The 23,615-nt window shown below is 47.6% G+C and overlaps 1 protein-coding gene across 4 annotated transcripts in view; it reads left to right on the top strand.

Annotated features, from left to right (window-relative positions):
* Positions 1-23,615, top strand: part of TANC1 (tetratricopeptide repeat, ankyrin repeat and coiled-coil containing 1) — a 239,046-nt gene that overhangs the window by 194,522 nt on the left and 20,909 nt on the right. For all 4 annotated transcript variants that reach the window (XM_068545059.1, XM_068545060.1, XM_068545061.1 and 1 more), the window contains 5 exons: positions 47-155; positions 1,413-1,535; positions 10,324-10,560; positions 12,400-12,585; positions 15,035-15,113. In XM_068545059.1, the coding sequence (XP_068401160.1) occupies positions 47-155; positions 1,413-1,535; positions 10,324-10,560; positions 12,400-12,585; positions 15,035-15,113 (734 nt within the window). The remainder of the gene's footprint in view (positions 1-46; positions 156-1,412; positions 1,536-10,323; positions 10,561-12,399; positions 12,586-15,034; positions 15,114-23,615) is intronic.

Genomic DNA, 23,615 nt, shown 5'->3' with positions numbered 1-23,615 from the left:
ACGGACTCGGGTCTTTGGTTACCAACCTGTGTGTTTCTCGTCCTAGGAACGGGCATGCTCTCCTGGCATTCATGTTCTCGAGACAGGAGGGCAAGCTGAACCGCCAGCAGACCATGGAGCTCGGCCATCACATCCTGAAGGCACACATTTTCAAGGTGAGACCCCCACCACTGCAGGCAGCAGCCCTCCGTGAGCCTCATTCCCAGCCCAGCCGCTTCCCTAAAAGTAATCGTTGCTCTCACTCAAGTGTGTATCTACTGCTGTGATTAAATTTTGCTTTTTCCCTCTCTAAATCTTTTCTTTTCACTTGAAGTTTCCACTTCATTCATTCCCTTTGCTTCCTTGTTATTTAGTTGTTGAAGAACCAGATTTCGTGACCTGTGTCATTTCATACCACCTGGATTTTCTGATTGTGTCCTACGTTAACATGTTCCTCTTTCCTCTGGATATTTTATCGTTTGGTATTTATAGCGAGCGGCTTAATCAGGTTCAGGTTTGATCCCCACCCCCTCTGCCCCACCGGGTGTCACAATTACTTTATACAGGTAAACCTTGTTTTATTGCACTTTGCTTTATTGTGCTTTGCAATTTTTTTTTTTTTTTTTAACAAATTGAAGGTCTGTGGCAACCCTGCATTGAGCTAGACTTTCGGGACCATTTTTCCAACAGCATTTGCTTACTTCGTGTCTCTGTGTCACATTTTGGAAATTCTTGCAATATTTCAAACTTTTTCATTATTACTTGTGGTGGTGATATGTGATCAGTGATCTTTGATGTTACTGCTATGACTTACTGAAGTCTCAGATGATTAGCGTTTTTTAGCAATAAAGTATTTTTAAATTAAGGTATGCACATTTTTTTGGACAATGCTATTGCACACTGGATAGACTACAGTATAGCATAAACATAACTTTCACGTGCACCAGGAAATCAAAAAAATTGCATGACTCGGTTTATTGCTGTGGTCTGGAACCAGACCCACAGTATCTTCGAGGTCTGCCTGTGAGAGTCAAAACGCTCTGTAGGTCTGTATAAGGTTTCTAGTGTCAGGATGCATAGCATGTGTGCTTGGTGTGATGCCATTGGCCACGACTGGTCTCTTCCTTCATTAGGGGTTCCAGATGGTGATATTCTAACATTTATTCTTCCTTTAACTGATTGGAGAACCTCTGTAAAGAGAAACTTTCTCCTCATCTGCCCCCCCTTTCCCCAGGCGTACAGTTGATGTAGGCTAGTTCCTCAACCCTTGGCTTTAGGGCGGGAAGGCTCACAGGTTCAGGCCTTTTCTGTGTGCACAGCCTTTGCCCCCGCGTTCAGCAGGGACCCGTGCCCTCCCGGGCACACCCGCTTTCAGACCCACACTGCAGGTGGGAAGGGAGACCTTGAAGCTGATTTGTCGCTGTTGCTTCCAGGGCCTCAGCAAGAAGACTGGAATCTCTTCAAGCCATCTGCAAGCCCTGTGGATTGGGTACAGCACCGAGGGGCTGTCTGCCGCCCTGGCCTCGCTCAGGAATCTCTACACTCCCAATGTGAAGGTAAGCGACCCTCTGCCAGGAGGGCCAGAGCCCCCTGCCCCCCGGCCGCTGTTGCTCCAACAGTCCCGCTCTCCCCAACGCTGGCTGGTGGCCAGAGAAGGCTGGGACGCTACTACTAAATATGCTGTTTCCCGATGGGAAGCACACAGACTTGAAGGCTCTACTGCCGGTTCTCCTCTACAAGTTTAGCTTTCACTGGGGCAGGAAGATGTGGGTGGTCAGGGGCTGCTATGTGAGCATGTGGTGACTGTTTCAGGGTGGATGAGATAAGGGAAGCAATTCACAAAGGAAACCAAAGGTCAGAGGAAACCCTGGTCAGATATCCAGGGAAAATGGACTTTTAAGGCGTCCTGGTTTCGAATCTGGACTATCTCTTTATGGTTCGTAGGAAATGAAGCACTAATGAGTAACACAAAGTGGTGGGCACACAGAGGGAGACTGTTACTAAAGGTTTTGTGCACATGTGTATTCATGACCACGGAAAGCGTATCAGGGTCTGCCCGCCGCTGAGCCAAGAGTTTCCTCGCTCTTGGTCAGAGGCTATCATGTCACAATATTCTGCTGAGCTTTTTAGGATAGATCTTCCCTCCTCATTTAGTGCAGTCTAAGAATCTGTAGCACACAGAGGCCGAGTATCTGTTAAGGCGACAAAGAGGAGTTAACTCCCACAAAGAGTGTGGAAATTACTGTCTTATATCAGTTTACAACCGTCTTTCCCAGAGCAAAGTAAGATGAGATCCTAAGTGTCTTCACATGTTAGATTTCTCACCTGTTTGACGCATCTGCTAGACTCCAGGCCTTTCAGCCCCAGGCCCTGACCTGCCCGGCTGCCTTCAAAAGCTCTGACATCGTTTCCCAGGGAGTCACGTTCTCCCCTTCAATCACCTCCATGAGAAGTCATACCTGTTCTCTCCTTAGTAGCACAAAGGTGCCCTGACATGGTCGCAGTGTGGTCAAGGGAAGCCCTGGAAGTTTCCAGGAATCTGTCTTCTACTTCTCCTCACTTTGGTTCATCAAATCCACCTGGGAAGGGGGGCCACATGCCCCAGAGATGGTGCCGTGGAGGACACTTGGGGGCCACTCCCGGGGGACTTCTGTGCCTCTCCTCCCCTGCTGTCAGTACGTCCCACCCTCAGCACCTGCACCGTGGGTGTGTGTCTGGGGATCAGGGCCTTACAGAGCATTTCCTGTGTCTGGTGATGTGAACTCTCCTCCCTCTTCTCCCTTCCTTGCCTTCCTGGTGTATAGTGGTCCCTTGGATCAGTTCCAGGACCTCCCACAGATACCAAAATCCAAGGATGCTCAAGTCCCATATATAAAATGGCGCAGTATTTGAATATAACCTGCGCACGTCCTCCCATATACTTTATTTTTTTTGGCCACGCCTTGCGACATGTGGGATCTTAGTTACTTGACCAGAGATCGAACCCGCACCCCCTGCGGTGGAAGTGCAGTGTTAACCACTGGACTGCTGGGAAAGTCCCATTTTCCGCCCCCTCCAGTATACTTTAAATCATCTGTAGAGTACTTATAATACCTAACACAATGTAAAGGCTATGTCAATAGTTGCTGGCACACAGAAAATTCAAGTTTTGCTTTTTGGAGCTTTGTGGAAATTTTTGTTTTCGAATATTTTCAGTCTGCTGTTGGTTGAATCCACAGATGCAGAACCTACTGATACAGAGGGCAGGCTGTATTTATTTTCTTTCGCTTTTTTTTTTTTTTCAACTGAAGTATAATTGACAGATAACATTACATCTCAGATGTACAACCTAACGATGTGTTATTCGTTTGGATTGTGAAATGATTACCACAAAAGGTCTAGTTAACAGCTATCACCACATATGGTTATAAATTTTTTCTTGCGATGAAAACTTAAGATCTGCTCTCTTAGCAACTTTGAAATATATAATACAGTATTATTAACTGTAGTCCCTGTGGTGTACATTACATCTCTGCCTGCTGGTGTATAGAAAGGAGGAGCCTGGGTGTCAGGAAGGACCTAGCGGTGCTCTGACCCTGGGGCAGCTCACCCACAGCCCTGCTGCCCAGTGCAGAGCTTGGGTGTTGGTTAGAGAAAGGCCACCACCCCCTGGTGGGTTCAGACAAGGTCTTTTGCAAATAGAAAAGTGCAGGTGGGCTCAACACTGTTGGGGTTCCAGGCTTGATGGGCAGAGGGCCCATTGGATTTCAGCCTGGCTCACCCCTGGGTGGGGTGCCTGGGAGTTGAGCAGCCCCAGGGAGCCGCTCCCGGGAACCTTGTGCTCAGCCCTGCTCCTTTGGACATTTCTACTCACTCTGCAGACGGCTAGGCTTGAGGGCTTGTGTCCCGACTGAAGCTACGTGCAAGTTTCATGGGGTGAGGACAGGGAAGCCGCTTTTATAGTGAAGGAGCACTAGCTCTAAGCTGCTGCTCGGGGTCAAAGTGAGCACTTCCTTTTTTTTTTTTTTAATTAATTAATTTATTTATTTATGGCTGTGTTGGGTCTTCGTTTCTGTGCGAGGGCTTTCTCTAGTTGTGGCAAGTGGGGGCCACTCTTCATCACGGTGCGCGGGCCTCTCACTATCGCGGCCTCTCTTGTTGCGGAGCACAGGCTCCAGACGCGCAGGCTCAGTAGCTGTGGCTCACGGGCTTAGTTGCTCCGCGGCATGTGGGATCTTCCCAGACCAGGACTCGAACCCGTGTCCCCTGCATTGGCAGTCAGATTCTCAACCACTGCGCCACCAGGGAAGCTCGCACTTCCTTTCTAGATAGCGTTACTCTGCAAAAGGTAGAGAACACGCCGAGCGTAGACTTCACGTGATGAAGGAATTGTATTTAGAATGTTTGTTTTACTTTTTATAGAAATTGGAATTGAGTTTACTGTAATAACACTGTTTCATCTTTCACTTCAGTTAAAAGTATATCTTTTGGCTTCTCCATAATTAATAAAATTCTGTAATGATGGCAAGGAAGAAAGAAAGAAAAATTAAAATGGCAGTATCTGCTTTCACCATTTGAATGAATTATGGGCCCAAAAGTTACTTTAATGTGGAGAAAAGTAAATGGGAAACGTCATAACTCTGTTGAATACGAGTTTTTAAGACAGTAAATTAAGAGGTACAGTGTAATAATGTAATGAGCTTGACCCTCCTGGGATTATAAACTTTCCTCTTTAACATATTTGCAAGTTTAAGAATTATTCGTCTTTACTTTGTTTTATATAGAACTCCAGTGTCACCTACCTCTACGCTATCCCCCAAATTGTATAACTTGGTTACCGAATTTTAAGGCATTCCATTATCCTTCTGTTTTCTTTTATCTTTCAAGAAAAAAAAAGGGGGGGGGGTTTCACAGAATCGTGAACAAATTACAGTAATTTAAAATTATGCATGCAATTAAGGAATTTTTTTAGAGAGTATTAAATGTTGTCATTACAGGAAGGGATGTCATTTTGAGCAATAATTGCAGTTTGCTACTTTGGTCCATTACAGCGACTTGCTCCCGAATGATTACTTGGTAGATGAATTTTAATTTTGGTGGCATGCCTGTGATTTCTAACAATGTGACCTCCCATTGCCAGGCCAGGCTCATGCCAGCCCAGGCCCTGGCTGGCCCACTGGGGTGCTTGCCGCCAGTGCCTGCAGGCTCCCGTCCAGCTGGTTGTTTTGCTCACATAGTCCCATGGGACCGGGTGCCAGCCACAGGCTCCCGAAGGCTGTGCGCTCAAGAGAATTAAGGTTGTGGTTCTTCTCTCAGCTGGAGCTGGGGCTGCGGGGGAGGAGACAGGAGCTAGGTGTGGACTTTGGCCTAACTTCCCTGGCTCAGAGGATCCAGTCGTACTCTGCATAACTACTAGGCAGCACACATTTACACCGGTTGTATTGATGAGAACCTCCAACATACTTAATGAGAAAACTGAGCTTCCCACTTTACGACCCTGCTGGACAGTGCCCCTTCTGTTCCTCAGGATCACATCATTTTTGCCTACCCCCCCCAGCCCCTTTTTTATTTTCTTGTAATTCATCAAATCCAGAAGTATGTAGGTAATATTGCCATTTCCAGGTGTTATCCAGGGAGAGCTTCATGGTGCTGATGACCAGACCATTTCCATGTGATTGGGAGAAAATGTACAGGAAGAACCATTTAAAACCCCTTCCTCGAAGGCGGAGTAAATCTTAGCCAGAGCTGCTGCTTCGGCTGCTGGACTGCTCTGTGATACTAATTAGCATTGTGCCCAGGGCTAATTGGCGGCTTATCTGCTCTGAGCCTCAGTTTTCTCACCTGTAAAATGAAGGTAACAAAAGAACCTGCATCACAGAGTGATGGGAAACCTCATTGAGATGTTAAAGCTCTTGGGAAAATACTTGGCATTTATTATATGGTCAAGTGAGTCATTTTTATTTGTATTTCACCTTCTTTCTGGAAACTGAGATTCTAGTGTAAGCACCTGAGAACTTGTGAGTGTGCAGGTTGGTGGTGGTGAAGGGGAGCTGCCCGTCATGAGGCATTAATGGGTCCACCTCTGCCCTCAAATAAGCATGAGGTCTCCCTGCTGCTCTGTGCTGGTGAGCAGCCCAGGGGGGCCAGACCCTCCGGGTCGCCAGGTTCCTGGGGCAGAGCGCCCTCCTGTGCCTTCCAGGGGTCAGGGGACTAGGGCCCTTGTCTCTTCTAAAGATTCCATCAAAGGTGATTGTAACAAGAGCAAGTAATATTTATTTAGCACTTACAGGATGCTGAGGGCTGGGCTAAGTGCTTTGTGTGTGTGGCACGTTCCTTTTTAATCTTCACAACAACCCAAGGAGGTGAAACTGTTTTTATCTCCACCTTTCAGGTGAGGAAACTGAGGGTGAGGGCAGTGATAGGGTGACGCAGATCCCACAGGGGGGAAGGATGCCTGCCGCCAAGCCCACGCTCCTTCCGCAGGTGCGCTCTGCACCTGACACGTTTACAGCCATGGCTGCCAGCTGGAACCACTCGGGAGCCCCGGGCCCTAGCCAAGTCAGAATCTCCAAGGGTGGGGCTGAGGCTTTGGAAACTTGCAAGCTCCCAGGTGATTTCACTGTGCAGCGAGGTTAAGAAACATGGGTTCGGGGTAGATCCACAGACTGATTGGGGGGTAAGTGGTAAAAATACCCGCAGTGTTGCACCAACAAACTAAATGTCTTTCCGAAGAAGCAGATAGAGAACTGATAACAAATACCTTTAGGAAAGCTCTGCCCCTAAGCACATACCTTCCATAAGACTTTTCTTATAAAGTATTCAGGAAGACAGCACTGAAACAACACCTTCCAGCATTCTTAGGAAAGAGTTTCTGTCCAGTAGAAACATGGGGTGGTGTGCTGTCATTTTCTTAGGAGGCGCTTGAATCACGGAGAGGTTGAGTAATTTTCTGAAAATCACACAGCAAGTTAGTTAAGGGGCTGATTGGGAACTCAGACTATTTAATTCATCATCTTTTTCTCTTAGGCTCATGAATCTGAAGAGGGAATGGGATTGGCGGGAGAGGGGAGAGAGAGGGTAACTGGCTGTCAAAGTCACCCTGGGAATTTAGAAACAATTCCTGCCTGTCCTTCCGTGACCAGAGTCCGATGTGCCCCTCAGTGATGCTATGTGTGCTTTGAAAAAGCTGCTAGGGTTCTTCTGTAATTCCTCTTGCCTAAGAACTGATTTCCTAGGCCTTGATAAAATCCCCACCTGCGTCAGCAACACTGTCTTATTCCTGCTATACTGTTGGCGGTTACTCAAAGGAAAATAATTTTCTCAAAAGCCCTTACTTTTGTTGAGCACTTACACTTTTAAAATGCTTTCACATCCTATTTGAGTCTGTGCTGTTTTTAAGAGCAAACCTACGTAGGGTGGTAGAGCAAGCTTGGCAGGGATGAGTTTGCCCGAGGTTGAGCGTCGCATGGCACTGTTGGGGCAGGGACAGCGCTCCTGGTTTCTCCTCCCTGTTTTTTCTGCCCTTCCATCCTCACGTGCTGGTTTGTTGCAGGAGGCTGGGTTGGTGCTGACCCAGGTGGGGTTGAAAGATGGTCCCCCTGATGGGGTGAATGACGAGGCAGGTGCTGGTCACTTGGGTACAAGCCGTCCTTCCTTCCTTTTTTTTTTAACTGAAGTATGGTTGATTTACAATGTTGTGTTAGTTTCAGGTGTACAGCAAAGTGATTCAGTTATATATATATATATATATAAATAATTTTTTAGATTCTTCTCCCTTATAGGTTATTACAAAATACTGAGTGTTGTTCCCTGTGCTATACAGTAGGACCTTGTTGATTATTTTATATATGGTAGTGCATATGTGTTAATCCCAAACTCCTAATTTATCCCTCCCCCTAACTTCAAGCGGTCCTTCCTTAAATGTAAGTGATGGTCCTAATGGCAGGAAGGAACTGACTCGTGGGCCATCCTCACCCATAAAGGGGCTTTGTTTACCTCTCTTTTCTGTGAACTTCTGTGTCTTAGAACCAGTATCTTATGCCATGGGCTGAGCCGGGAAATGGTATGTGCAGAGTAGATGGCCATGCATGGGGTCGGCCTGTGTGTGTGTGTTGGGGGGGGGGGGGGCGTGTGCATGGGGAGGGCTGGGAGCATTCTGTATAGGATGGGGGGACTTCTCCCTGGTGTCCTGGCATTGAAGCAGGGACCCATAGGAAGTGATCCTTTGTCATCTGTAGCTATAGAAAGGGTATTTATTCCTGGCAGAGGGAACTATACAAGAAAGAGGAAAAGACCAGGAGGCCAGGGCCTGCTTGCCATTGTTATAGGACAAGCATTAGACCCAGCATGGTCACGGTGCAGGGAAGTGAGGGTAAGGGTGCTAGGAGAGGAGGTCAGAGAAGGAGCTGAAGGGCTGGGTCACCCGGGGTTCAAGCTTCAGTGGCGACCCAGACCGCTTCAGGTTTTACACTTTGGGTTCTAACCTGTCTGTATGCTGTCTCACTCTTCTGAGGTGTGGTGTCGCCACCAGAATAATAATTTCTATCACTCTGTAAATATTCTGTCAGCTACTCTTGTGGACACCATGTCATTGAAATACCTTGAATTTTGTGTGTTTTGTCATCTTTCTGTATCTTTTAATGATCCCATGTGTCTCCGGTCAAATAAGAGACCCAGTCTGTGTGGTTTTTACACCTAATGGGCAGCCCGGAAGTGGCCAGGGTCTGTCGGGAGTGATTGATGTCGATCCGGGACCATTGAAGGGAACTGTTAGAAGAAACGCAGTGGGCATCTTAATAGGTGTTTAAAGGAGTGTCATTTTTCCAATGACCTGGAGATTTGAAGAAGATATTAGTATAGCTAAAATTTGCATAAGGTATCCTGTGATTTTATTTTAAAACCTACAGATAACAGACTTCCCTTGATATCTGGATCCAAGGAGTTAAGTGGGTGGTGGATGTAGTAAGTAGTAGAAAAAGCCGATGACTTTCTATGAGTCTTGTTCTGCTGACAACCCCAAGCATGTGAACATTTTCACGTGTTCTGCTTTTTCTTGAAGGTACAATTCCTTGTAAAGAAAAGAGAGTATTTGCGTTCACTTTTGGCTTTATTATCTCACTGTTAATTATTTAATCCTGTGATGATTATTTCATTGCCCCCCAAAATGAATTTTCTGTTTTTATTTGGATCAAACAGTGGTTTTCAAAGTGTGGTCCCCAGGGACTTTGCTGGTGGTGCAGTGGTTAGGAATCTGCCTGCCAACGCAGGGGACACGGGTTTGAGCCCTGGTCCGGGAAGATCCCACATGCCGCGGAGCAACTAAGCCCGTGAGCCACAACTACTGAGCCTGTGCTCCGCAACAAGAGAAGCTACCGTAATGAGAAACACGCGCACCGCAACGAAGAGTAGCCCCTGCTCGCCGCAACTAGAGAAAGCCCCTTCCCAGCAATGACGACCCAATGCAGCCAAAAATAAATAAATTAAATTAATTAAAAAAAAAAAAAAAGTGTGGTCCCCAGACCAACAGCATCAGTATCACCTGGGGGGAATTCATTAAAAAGGCACATTCTCAGGCCCTACCCCAGGCCTACTGAATACAGAGGTCTGATGCCAGAGAATGTGAATTTCTAAATTTTTAACTGTGATTAAAAAAAACATAAAATAAAATGTACCATCTTAACTATTTTTAAGGACAGAATTCAGTAGCGTTAAATATTTTCACATTATTGTACAGTAGGTCTCCAGGATAAAACTAAATCTCCATACCTATTAAACAATTCTCGTTTCCCCCCTTTCCCAGCCCCTGGCAGCCACCATTTTACTTTCTGTCTCTATGAATTTGACTACTTTATGTCCCTCGTATAAGTGGAATCATATAGTATTTGTCTCTTTGTGGCTGGCTTAGTTCACTTAGCCTCATGTTCTCAAGGTTCATCTGTGCTGTGGCATGTAACAGGATTTCCTTCCTTTTAAAGGCTGAGTGATTTTCCACTGTATGTATTTACATACCACTTTTTTCCATTCATCTGTTGACCTTTTAGTTCACCTGCATCTCTTGGCTATTGTGAATAGTGCTTCTGTAACACAGCAGTGCAGATACCAACATCCTGATTTCATTTCCTTTGGATATGTACCCAGAGCGGGATTGCTGGATCTTAAGAAACCTCCACACTGTTTTCTGTGGCAGCTGTGCCATTTTACATTCCCACCGGCAAGAATGTCCATTTTCAGTGCATGTGCAGGTCATACTGGTGCACACTCAGGTTTGAGAACCACTGGATCAAGAATACCACCCTTCTCCACAGATGTCGTTGTGACTGACATCTATGTGAGAAATTAATCTTGTTGGGGGACATTCTCCAACAGGTGAGCCGTCTCCTAATTTTGGGAGGGGCCAACGTGAACTACAGGACCGAAGTGTTAAATAACGCCCCGATCCTGTGCGTCCAGTCTCACCTCGGCCACGAGGAGGTGGTCACTCTGCTCCTGGAATTTGGCGCCTGCCTGGACGGCACGTCGGAGAACGGCATGACTGCCCTCTGCTACGCGGCCGCTGCCGGCCACACGAAGCTGGTGTGTCTGCTGGCCAAGAAGGGGGCGAGGGTAAGCAGCAGCCTTCTCCAGCGGGGGAGGCAGGGGCGAAGGTGGGAGGGGTCTTCCATTGCTTGTAGAATTCTCATTTTCTGGGCCAAGCTCCCTTTGGTCTCTGCTTTGTCAAGTTGCAGTGAACAGAAATCACCACATAAACAGAAAAGGTGGAGCTACAGGCTCCAGACACTGTGTGATGTAGCCTGACGTGGGTGTGTGTGTCACCTCCGAGAAAGAGAGGGGCCGTGTGTTTTGTTCGAAGCCCTTACTCTGCTTAATCCTGCCCACGGGGAGGCTCCTGACCACCAGCAGCCTGAGTAAGGCCATCCTTTCAAAAGCCTGCGGGTGTTGCCCTGGAACTTATCACAGAATTTAACACAGCACTGGATTGGTTGAAAAGATATAAATGTTTGATTTTTTTTCTCCTTTCTTCTTATTCCGTTTCATGTCTTTTTTAAAATAAATAAATAAATAAATAAAATGAGTTCTGTGGGTCTTGGAAGGCATGTGCTTAAGCATATGGTTGCAGGAACACTAGAAGGCCCCAAATCCTTATTTCTCCAGCTGCCAGCTGGGACGTTGGGCAAGTTGTTGAGCCTGTGTGCCTCAGGCTTCTCATCTGTAAAATGGGTATAACAACAGGACCTACCACAGGGCTGTTGTGTGAGCATAAGTAAATCAATATATTAACAATGCGAAGTAACTATGTTTTTAACGGGTTACTCGAGGACTATCAATGTTAAGAGATTAAGTGAGAACAGTGCCAAGTTCACAGTAAACTCTGTTTAGGTTTATTATAAGCACTTCATTGGGGAAGGGAGAAGGTACTTTTGAACAACAGTAGAAGTAAATCACTGATATTTGTCTTTCTTCTTTATAGTTAGGATCCTTAAAGTTCAACGAGAAGACATTAGGCTTATAGTAACTATGGGAGTCTTCTTGGTTTTTTCTCTCAAAAATAAAGCATTTGGGACAGGTCACCCTTAGCTCGTGGAAGAAGGAAAATGTTGCTGTTAAGCCTTCCCAGTGGGTTCATTACTGCTCATCACCACACCTCCATTTCCACTTCCGAATCGTGGCTGGGCCTTATCCGGAGGCTAGCTGAAGGCTCTGTAGGAGGGGATGGCTTGTGTAGTGGCTCTTGGAAAGCCTCTGGGTCGAGGTGTAGAGCATCCTCAGAATTTTGCAAGCAGGGCTGGACCCTGAATCCTCTTCCAGCCCAATGTTTCCAGGCTTAGACAGGGAATGATGTGTTGTCTGCTGCCTCTTGCCCCACTAGGGGGTATGCAGCACTTGGGTACTCCCCAGTTGTGGCTAGCCGGCCTTCCTGGCTTTGCGACCACACTTGGCATGCTGACGCGTCCTGGGTCACCTGCCTTCCCCAATAAAATGCCGCTTGGGGTCCCTTCCTGCTCTTCCTCATTCAGAGCTGGGTTTTCCAGATCCCTTCCTTTCGCTGGCTTTCCTGTCTCAGTAAGCAAAGAACTGCTCTACTTCCCAAGTCATAGCTTGTCACAGCAGATTTAGAATACTCCGCCCAAGTTACCAAGGTTGGGGAGTATAGGTTTGGGTCTGTCCTCTTATCTGCTTCCCAGAGAACTTGGAGCTCTGAGTCATTTGCGAGGAGGATGTCTTGTGATCACTAGTTGTACAGAGGGAACTCGAGGCCTGGAACAGTGCATTAATTACAACAGAGTAATTCAGATGGAGACTCTGCGGAGAGACATACTGGGACATTATCCCCTTACATCTGCAGTGGGATGGGGTTTGTGCAGAGCATGTGTGGGGCACTGTGACAAAGTGATGCTAAACCGTGACCTTCCTCTGCTCCTCCCCTCCCCACCCCCCGCCCAGGTGGACCACTTGGATAAGAAAGGCCAGTGCGCGCTGGTCCACAGCGCACTGAGGGGCCACGGCGACATTCTCCGCTACCTGCTGACCTGTGAGTGGTCCGTGGGCCCACCCCAGCCAGGCGTGCTGAGGAAGAGCCAGGCCCTGCAGCAGGCACTGACAGCGGCCGCCAGCATGGGCCACAGCTCGGTGAGTGGGGCTGCCATGGCCCTTCCTGGGAAACTGGGAGCCCCGTGTAGCCCAGTGGGTCGGGCGTTCTGCATCCGCCTTCTTCTGAGTTGCTAGCTTGTGATGCACCAAAGGAATGAAAGAAAATGAGGGTTTCACCACGTGTAAAGATCTTCTGTTGTTATCAAGCCTATCGTGTGAGTGAAAACGCAGGGGAGTGCCCACCGTCTCAGGTGCTGGCCCTGTGGGGGCCGGCGGCTCGCACGTGGAGCCCCTCTGCGGTGTGCATTCTCTGCTCTTCCTTGTTTCTTCCCCTCTTCCTTCCTTGTTCTATTTTTACCCTCTAGCTCTGCTGTCTACCTTTTTCCCCTCTGATTCATTCTTTTGTCCTTGTGATCTTTTAACAGTAATCACATGGAATCCTAATTATAAACTAGTTCTTGAGTATTTGAAGGCTTTTTAAAAATAGAACTTCAGTGCTCTGGTAGCGTGAAAGAGTGCTTATCATTCGCGGTTCCTGCACTGAAGGAAAACTTCATGCCGTAGTTACACTGAGCACTTAACTTCTGGTAGGTGTCAGTATTCCTCGATTTGAAGATTTCATTGGCATCTCCTGACCCGTGTGTCTGTGAATTTAATAATATTTTACCCTCTCTCTCCGTGTATTTCTCACGCTGTATTACGTATCTTCAAGCAGTTATAGAGTTGCCAATGTTTGGTAAGATTCTTCCCCACAATGACTAAAACGTGAATTTGGTTGCAAAGCCAGCTGGCTGACTTTTAGCATTTAAAACACTAGAGCAGATACACGCACACACTGCTAGCTTATTGTTGGCATTTAAAACATCAAAAATATACATACACACTACTTCAGCCAACACAATATATTGCAATAAGTTGAATGCAGAAGCATATAAGAAAACGCAGCTGTCTTTTCTTAATACAGACATAAAAGAGATTTACAAAAATGTGAAACGATGCCAGTCAAGTCAACTTATCTATATGTTTTGGCTTGGGAGAAAATACTCATTTCATAAAAATGAAAAAATACACATTTCATAAAAATGTGTTAAATGTTACCATGTGGTGGGTTTATTATAATTCCTTTAAAATAAAAATGTAAATAAATACTTTTAAATACCCATATACATAGATTCAGAGAGAGCGCGTTAAGTACACTTATTTCAATGTAGATGTTTTTCCTCTTTAAACTGTTCCCTAAATCTGTGTGGGTTCAGAATGTGCAAAATCATCTCAGGGAGCACAGGGAAGCCACAATGGACGTGACCTTGGCCTCAGCTCGTTTTAAAGCCGGCTGCAAGGAGCTGCGGAAAAGCAACTGCAGTACATCCAGTAACTGTTTCATGGAAAAGGACAGGATTTGTTCACCAAAAGACTTTGAAGGGTGTATTAGTTTCCTCATGCTGTTGTAACAAGTGTCCACAGACTTTAGTGTCTTAAAACAACCTGTTCTGGAGGTCAGAGGCTGAAATTAAGTTGGGTCAGGAAGCCAGTGTTCCTTCTGGCGGCGGCTCCAGAGGAGAGTCTCTCTATTTTCTCCAGCTTCTAGAAGCCACCTTCATTCCTTGGCGTGTGACCCTGCCTCTGTCTTCAGAGTGTGCCACTCTAACTGAGGCTCCTGTCTCCTGACCTCTCCTTCCTCTGACCTCGGTTGCTCCTGTCCCTCTTATAAACAGCTGTGTTCTTATCAAGTGTAGATCAAATATACACCCGGATAATTCAGGATAATCGTCCCATTTCAAGATTCGTAGTCACATCCGCACATTCCCCTCCTGCCATGTAAGGTAACATTCACGGGTTTTCAGGACTAGGATGTAGGGCCCTTTACTGGGAGTGGATTGAGAGACTGGAAAATGGCTTCGGCAAGCTCTCTGGTCACTGCCCACGAACGGGGTGGATGTGGGCTCTGGTTCGGGGCTCAGATACTTCTGTTTCCCCACGGGCCAGCACCCCTGCCTCCACACCTGTGACCCAGCCTGCTCTTTGACAGAGGGAAAGGAATAATGTTGTCAGTAGAGAAATTTGGAACAGCACTGTTTTATTTTACTGAAAAGGTATGTACATCACCTTGTTTTCCTTCCTTGTGAAAAAAGAGATTCACCATCTTCTGGCGATTTATGCAGCAACTGCACTGTGTATGATCTCCCCTGTCCCTTGTTGATTAGGCTGGCATATTTGGGTCATGTTGGAATTCATTAGAATTCTGAGTACCTAGTAATCCTGAACAATGTTGCCGAAATTCACTGTCTTTTGTTCTTTTCCTTCTCAAAGCGAAAATGTGAATAGCATATGAATTATGCTGGAAAACCGTTTTCATTATGTTTTCTCTCCTTGTGCAGCATAAGATAATCATGGTTAAAAAACAACACACTCTCTCCTTGGATACATAGGATACAATAAGCACGTATGGCTTTGAGAACTCATTAAATCACCTTGCCACTTCTGACAGGTGGTCCAGTGCTTGCTGGGACTGGAAAAGGAACATGAAATAGACATCAATGGCACCGACACACTGTGGGGAGAAACAGGTAATTATGGTTCCACTGCTTGTAGTTGGAGCCAAGTAGCTTCCTGACGTTTTAGCCCGCATTTTGGCCTAGTTGTCTTAAGAATGACTTGGGATGCATCTAGTCCTATTGTTATTTTATCACAAGGCATTTGAAGTTAAGAGCTTTTAAAACTTCCCAAATGGCTAGTAAAACTTTTCTGGAAGCAAGTGCAATTTGAATCATTTTGGATTTACCAGCAGTTTCTGTGCATGTGATGAATGTCAGCTAGAAATACCCAAATAAGGTAGTGGTTTCTGCTTTGCTGAGTTTTCTCATGTCCTAACCAATCTGGTCTTCCTGTGACCCGTGCAGAGTGAGCAGAGCGGGAACTTCCAGCCCCATGTTCAGGTGAATCAAAGGTGCTCAGCAAGGAAGGCTCTGGCCTGCCTTCTGGAAGGAGAGTAGGACTCAGTCCCCATGGAGCCTGCTTAAAATACTGAATACCAGCTAACAAGTCACAGTTTCCGAGGGTGTGCGGGTGTGTGTTGAGCTGTAGTGGAGGAAGGAAGCCTGGGGCGAGTACATCTGAGTTGGATACTTGTCAGATTAATATAAATAACACTGCTTTGAAATTTTCCATTCGACTGAATTGGTATTAGAAATGTAAGACTTTGTTAGCAGTTGTTGTTTAATAGATGTAACCAGAGAGGTGTTTAATATGCATTTCCAGGCTGTGTCCTGTGTGTATACATAGTATATATGACTTCAGTGTCTCCTGCAGAGATTTATTTCCAAATGCTTCTCACTTATTTCCTAACAAGCCAAATGGTAGTGTGTAGAGTGCATCAGCTAACTCATACTTATTTAGGAAAAGCCTCAGAGTTTCCTGGTGGGTATCACAGGTGCTCACCCCCCAACCCATGGTTGCCATCATGCACACGCGTGGGGCTTACAGTTGCTAGTTGTGGTGATGTGGGCCATGGGGGTCCCGGCGGGAGAAGAGGTGGCATGACCCGGGGTTCAGCGAGAGCGCAGGACCCCTAGACGGGATTGGATTATGCTTGGGGTACACATGTGTGGATGTAAATACTGGCCTTAATTCCTTCTGGAGTCTTTCCCCCACCCATTTCTCTGTACCACAGTACGGGCTGCTCTGTAATTTGATAAAAGGAAAGCTTCTACCACTTCCTATTGTGTTGCAGGCAGCAGGACAGCTGGGCAGGTTAGCACGTGACTTTCTTTGTGCTTAGCCAGAAGGTCCGAATCCCTGCCTTCCGTTGCCTGGTTATCAACTTTGGGCAGGTAACTTTGCCTCCTTGTCAAAGGAGGTAAAAAAGTTTTTCTAGGATTGCAGTGAAGACTAAATGAGATGAGATAATCTTGGCCAAATGTTCCCAATGATCAGAACCCCTGGGGCAGTTGAGCCTAGAAATTCTGATTCATTAGGTCTAGGGTGAGTCCAAGACTCTCCTTTCCTAACAGGGCACCCAGGTGGTTTCGTGGCTTCAGGACAAATAGAGCAGCTCTGTGAGAAGCTGTCTAAAGTGCCGACCTTGCAGTGGCAGTAATGAGAGGAGCTGGTGGTGATGATGAGGGCCAGTGCTAGTAGCAGTACAGTGACAGCCCTCACGTAGCTCAAATAAGAATCTCCAATCTTTAATATTAGAGTTGAGTTTTCTTTCTGGAAGAGAAAGTCCAGAGAAGCAGAGAAGGGCTCCATCGGAGGGCTCTGTGTGAGCAGTTTGTTTTGTCTCGAGATGACGAGTCCTGAGTTTCAGTAACCACCTCCCTCCCTTCCCCCTTGAGAATCTGCTAGGTTGCAGGCTAAAGAAGCATGTAAGAGAAACTACAGACGCCCATCAGCCTCGATGAAAGGATGAGTAATAGTTCAGCCTCTCCCTTCCAAAGCCTCATGCATAACCTTCAGACCACTTTGCAGCCTGAGAAGCAGGTCACATCTTCCCTCAGCAGGCATTAAGCGTGAATTAACTCAGGCAGGCGTTTGAGAGACTTTTGAAAAAATTTAAACCAAGAGAAAGCTAAGCACTATTTCTCAGGCTTAGAGGCCCCAGCAGCGCTCTGTGGCTGCATGTCAGTGAAACCAATCTTGCCTGCTCCGCGTTTTTCTATCTGATACCTTTCTCCTGTGTTCTTTCAAAAATGTCCACCAGTGTCTGCTACCACAAACCCTCCTGATTTCCAGGTCTGTGGTTGTCAGAGGAATACTTTGAAATCTTGAGGAGGAGGTTTTATTTATTTATTTTTAATTAATTAATTTATTTAGGCTGCACTGGGTCTTCGTTGCTGCACACGGGCTTTCTCTAGTTGCGGCGAGCGGGGGCTATTCTTCGTTGCGGTGCGCGGGCTTCTCATTGTGGTGGCTTCTCTTGTTGCGGAGCACGGGCTCTAGGCACGCGGGCTTCAGTAGTTGTGGCACGCGGGCTCTAGAGCGCAGGCTCAGTAGTTGTGGCTCGTGGGCTCTAGAGCGCAGGCTCAGTAGCTGTGGCTCACGGGCTTAGTTGCTCCGCGGCATGTGGGATCTTCCTGGACCAGGGCTCGAACCCGTGTCCCCTGCATTGGCAGGCGGATTCTTAACCACTGCGCCACCAGGGAAGCCCGAGGAGGAGGTTTTAGATGAGAAAACATCTGCAAATATGGGGCTTTGCACGAGTGTCTCCTGCACTGCCCAGATTGTGAGGTCTGTGTTTGGGATTTGGCCACACAGGGTCCACATTACCTGACCCCACGTGCCGTCTGGAAGAGAAGGCCCCGGTGCGGATGACAGCCTGAGTGGATGGGTCAGCTCATCGTCCTTGTTCTCACCAAGCCGCCGGCTGGTGGGTCCCCAGCAGCTGCTCTGTGCGCTCTTTCTAATTGCTAGGGACCCTCAGAGTGAAAGCGATAGTTTTGCTTCCTGGTTTGTTTGATCCTCTTTCCTGGGTGTGGTCAATGGTGCTTGGTGTCTAAAACACTCTAGGATGGAGCTTGTCTGTCTCCAACCACAGTGAGGGGGTAGGATCCCAAGAGTGATCGTGTCTGGGGTGTGGGCAGGTGACGGGACAACCAGACGCTGTGTGTCAATAATGCAGTTCCTTATTTCTGTTTGACCCTTGTGTGAGTTCCTACAAGTCTGTTCAGTGTAGGTTAGCTATGAACAGCTTGGCTTTAAAATGCCAGTGGATGGGGCTCCAAGAGAGGGTCTCCGGGGTGTGTTCTTGGCTCACCTGCCCATCTTTGAAGGGCCCGTTGGTTTCTGTGCCGTGCCACGCCACCCTGTTTGGAGCGCAGCTACCCGCCCATCTGTCCTCTCCCCGCCCCGTCCAGGAGGTGGGAGCGCTAAATCGGTGCACAAAGTCCTCCTCCACTTTTCTGCCGGGAGGGACCCTTGCCATCCTGGGGGAGCTTTCGTGCCTGTTGCCGACTGGAAGCAGCAGGTCATCGGTGAGAGATAATGACGGCGGACAGCCGGGGAGGAGGGAGCACAGGGGGCGCAGCCCCACGGGAGGCCCCCTGTCACCCAGGCCCATCCGCGTGGAGGTGATGGCAGTAGGCTCAGTTGTGTGCCTTCAGTGCCCTGAGCGTCTCCCTGCTGGTGACCTGGAGTCACCAAACAGTGTCCCGAAAGGGGGTGGCTCCTGCCTTAGGTATAAAGAGACAAGACAGTGTATAGAGTAGATTTTTAAGACGTTCATCTAAAATGGGAACAATGTTTACTTTGGGGTTTATTGCAGTAAACTCAGAGTTTTAAGAAAAGTTGCAGAATACAGACGTGCCTTGGCGATATATGGTGACTTTGGTTTCCAGACCGCCATAATAAAGTGAATGGCACAGTAAAAGTGAGTCACACAAATTTTTTGGTTTCCCAGCGCATGTAAGTTATGTTTACACTGTACTGTAGTCTGTTAAGTGTGTAATAGCTTTACGTCTTTAAAAAACATATATACCTTAATTTAAAAATACTTTACTGCTAAAGAATGCTCACCATCATCTGAGCCTTCGGTGTGTTGTAATCTTTTTGCAATAATAACATCAAAGATCACTGATCACAGATCACCATAACGAGCATATAAAAATAATGAAAAAATTTTAAATACTGCAAGAATTACCAAAACATGACACCGAGGCAAAGTGAGCAAAGGCAATGTCTGCAAAGTGCAATTAAATGAGTTATGCCTGTATCTCTACTGGTTTTGGAGAGCAGAGGGCCTAATTTATGTAAGTTTCCTTTTCCACCAGCATTTGGAGCCATTTGCTTTTTACGTCTGTTTGATGTCTAGATCCAGCCCTTCAAAAATCAGTCCTGTAGCTCTTCAGCGCTTCTCCTCGGGCTCACGCAGTTGAAGGAGTGTGACACTCAGGTGGAGGGGGTGGCGTAAGGAGAAAGCTCGGAGCTACTGCGCAGTGGGCTTGGGGTGCATCTCCGCCAAGCAGCTCCGCCCGCGAGGCAGCCGAGACCCTTTGCTTGTGACGTTCACACTCTTGGTCGGACAGCCTTGATCCCATGGTCTCCGGGCAGACTGAACCATGACAAGAATGCATCAGATGCTCTGTGTTATCTCTGTTTCAGGCATTCCACAGCCATGACAAGCAAGTACTGGCTCCCACGAAGTCTTGACCTAACCGAGTTACTGTTTCCTTGTCAGTGTGTGATGGGAATCTGCCCAAACTGAAATGATCAGAAATGCTTAACTGGTGACCTCATGGTGTTGTGAATTGTCAGAGGAACTGTGCTTCCAAACTCTAGGCCACTCTCAAGTCTGTGAGCCTGTTGTCTGTCTCTGGGCAGAACTTCACGCTCTTTACAGGGGCATAAAGGCCCTTCTGTTTCAGCAAGTTTGCCTGTCTTGTAAGCAAAGCCTTCCCAGCCCCGGTCCCTTGGGGTCACCTTGCAGTTCCCTTCGCAGTACTTACGACTGATAAATTTGATTGTTGGTGTTGCTTATTTGATGAAAGCTTGTCGTCCCCAAATTGTGGGCTTCAGGAGGGCAGAACTTTCCAGGTCTCTTGTGCTCATCTCTGTGTGTGGTCACTGTGTCTGGTCTCGTGTTGTCCAGTAGAACTTTCTGTGGTGATGGAAATGCTTGCTTTCTGTGCTGTCCAGCCAGGTAGCCACTAGCCACTGATCTTGCCTGGTGCTTGTCACATAACTGTTGAATGAGCGGACCAGCGGGTTTAGAGAAAACACAGCTAGGTAACTTTTAGGGTAGGTGACACTCACTTTGCAGAATAATTTGGGAGAAATTTTGTTGTTGGAGGGGAGAGGTAAGGAGCCCAGTTGCTCGTCGGGACCCAGTCCTCTGGTGTCTTCGTGTCTGTCGTTGCGCAGGTCATGTCCTGCTGGATTCCAGGCTGGCTGAGATGCCTTCGTCCCAGTCAGCAGTGTGGCTGGGTGCTGGGTTACATCTTTTGGGACACCCAGCTATTAGCAGCCATACGTGGTGTGGGCACGGCTGACAGGCTAGGATGGACCGTGCCAGCCCCATCTGTGTGTCCATAACGTCTCCCTCCCTGCGTCACCCGCCCGACTGCCCACTGCCCCGATGTGCCGCGCCCTCACACTGTTGTTCCTTGGAAATTCTTCTCGCTGCTTCACAGCTGGTCTGCGGCAGGCCTGGAGCCGTGGGCTCCACAAACGGACAGGACGCTGTCCCGCCTGTCATACGACTGCTCCCAAGGGCTGCCCTTCCCTAATTTCTGACCTGAGAGGCCCCGTCAGAGGGAGGTAGACGTCTGGCGGAAATGTTTCATGCCAAGTGTTCTTTTATGTTGTCCGTGCTCTTTTAGTTGGTAAATACTTTCCAAAGAAGTTGAATCACTGGAAACACTACGTTTTTATTGCCAAAGCTGTTAACAACACCGTATTTTCCTCTCTTTCTAAGAAAGGCTGAAGTTTTCTCCCCAGTATTTAGCTGCGTGGCCCTCCATTATCATAGTTCGCACAGGCAGTTTAGGCCAGCATGTATGCTGATCACAGGTCACTGTTCTCTAATTCTGCACGGAATGCTGGATGGGACTTGAGTCTCAGGCCCAGCCTGTCAGCTGGGGTGTGGACATTTCCAGGCCAGTCTTGGGGGAGGGGTCCTCACATCTGTTTCCTTACGGGGCCAGGAAGCCAGGTAATGAGTTGTACTTTGTCCTTGATGTCTTAAAAGTTTCCCTCTCGTCTCCGTACAGCTGCTTCAGTTTCCACTCTGGGGGCTCTGCCTGTCCTTCTGGGAGATGTCTTTCTGCTCTCATTGCAGGGACCACGGACAGCAGAGCTCATCACACCCAAAGCCACCCCAAAACTCGGTGCATGCATGCCAGGTGGCAGGATGCCTTGTTGCTGATTTAAAAATAACCCTTTGTTTATTCAGATTTTACCTTAGGTTTTTTGGAGAGAGGAGGGCTATTGTTTGGTGAGAATTTAAAGAACGCTTGAGACTTACTGGATTGAGTTTGGCCTTCGCACAGGTTAGGTACATCTCAGGGCAGAATTCAGGTGAGAGACTGGAAAGAAAAGAATTGGTCTCTTGCTTGTTGGGGCATGTGGAGAATTTGTGTGAAGGAATTTACTTAATGTATCTTGTAGAGAAAAGCAAGTGACTTCTCTTGTACACTGAAGACACCCGATTTTTTTTTTTTTTTTTTTAATTTATTTTTGGCTGTGTTGGGTCTTCGTTTCTGCGCGAGGGCTTTCTCTAGTTGCGGCAAGCGGGGGCCACTCTTCATCGCGGTGCGCGGGCCTCTCACTGTCGCGGCCTCTCTTGTTGCGGAGCACAGGCTCCAGACGCGCAGGCTCAGTAGTTGTGGCTCACGGGCCCAGTTGCTCCGCAGCATGTGGGATCTTCCCAGACCAGGGCTGGAACCCGTGTCCCCTGCATTGGCAGGCAGACTCTCAACCGCTGCACCACCAGGGAAGCCCAAGACACCCGGTTTTTCTGGAGCTCCCGAGCCCCTCACCAGCACTGCTGTTGGGAAATCCTTGTCCAGGCCTTCCTTCCTCTGCTAGTGTTTGCTTTAGGAAAGTGCAGTAAGATTGTTGGAAATCCAGGTTTCTGTCAGTCCTAAACAAGGTAGAAGTTCTTGGTTGTCTTTTGAAAGCATGAAAGAGGGGTAACCCAGGACCTTAGAGGGTATGAGGGAGGGGATAACCCAGAATGGGGGCAGGGGAGAGGTGATCCAGGATCCTGGATGGAGGGGGCAGCCCAGGACCTAGGAAGGGAGGGGAAGGGTGGATAACCCACAACCCTGGAGAGGATGGGAGGGGGGAGCTCTGGACCCTGAATGGAGGGGAACTGGGGAATAACCCAGGACGGTGCAAAGGGAGGGACAAAGTTGAGTAATGTAGGCACTGGGGAAGGGGGTGATGTAGGTACTGGGGGAGGGGGTAGCGCAGGCTCTGGAAGGAGGGAGATGGGCGTGGGGTCACCCTAACAATAGAGAGGATGTGGGGGGTAAGAACCAAAGGGACTGGGTTTGTCCACACCCTGCCCCCTTCCTGCTCTAGCAGACCCCTGGGGTTTGCCCCCGACGTGGGTGTGTTCTGGAGACCTTTCCTCTGCTGAGAGGCCAGCAGGAATCAGCGGACCTGTGCGTCCCTGTCCTACGGGGCAGGTGAGGGGCAAGGAGCGGGGGCCCGTAGAAACCCGCAGGGGCATTTCAGGTGTAGATGCACTGGTAGCTTGACTGCTTACCAGGACCCTGTGCTCCGCCTTCATCCTAAGGCTTTCGCTGTACACAGAGGCCTTTGTTCTAGTGAGTTCCTTCCTATTCATTAAAAAAACAAAAACAAAACTTGGGCTTTCACCATAAAGGCACATGCTCGTCTACATTTTGGTACCTTAGAGCATCTTTACCCACAAACACGTCTGCTTGTTCTTTTGGTCACTCCCTCCTAACAGGACTGCACATGGTTCACCTGCTCTCCCACGGAAAAATCATCCTTGATTCTTTCCAATTCTTCCCGCAATGATATTTGGATTCTCTTTTTTTGAGCCTGGATCTCAACTTGTGTAGGATGGTTTTGTCAAAACTGCCCCCCTTTTTACACTGACCCCTCACATGGGGTCCTGCCCATAACTCTGTTCTCCTCAGCCCACGCCCAGCCCTTTGAGGAGAGAAGAAGGAAGGAGCAGCACGTTGTACATGCTTTAAATAATTTGGTGTGTAAGAGGATCTGTCCAAAATGTGAGCATTCTCAGCACACTTTAGAAGTGACAGCTGGTCAAAGCTGTGATCTTCTGATGGATTTTTGGCACAAAGTCTGTATGAAACATGATTTATGTCATCCACATTTTAGGAAATTGTTTTTAAATTGAATTATGTTATTTATAGCACACATTATTCCTCAAAGGATTTGAAGAGGCTTACTTGCTTACTTGAATTAATACATATAAGAAAAGGGAAAAAAGTCAGGAATAGGACATGAGGAAGAGCAGGGATATTCCTGCCATAATGTCCTGAATGTTTACTAGGTCGAGCTACTGTTTTGGCCTTAGGATGCTGTGTGACCAGAGTTAGAAGGAAACATAGTCATTACAGATTATTCTTACTGTCTGT

This window comes from Eschrichtius robustus, chromosome 5, assembly GCF_028021215.1.
Source record: "Eschrichtius robustus isolate mEscRob2 chromosome 5, mEscRob2.pri, whole genome shotgun sequence".
Lineage (NCBI taxonomy): Eukaryota > Metazoa > Chordata > Mammalia > Artiodactyla > Eschrichtiidae > Eschrichtius > Eschrichtius robustus.
Note: the sequence above shows the minus strand (reverse complement) of the source record. Positions and strands in the feature narration are given on the sequence as shown.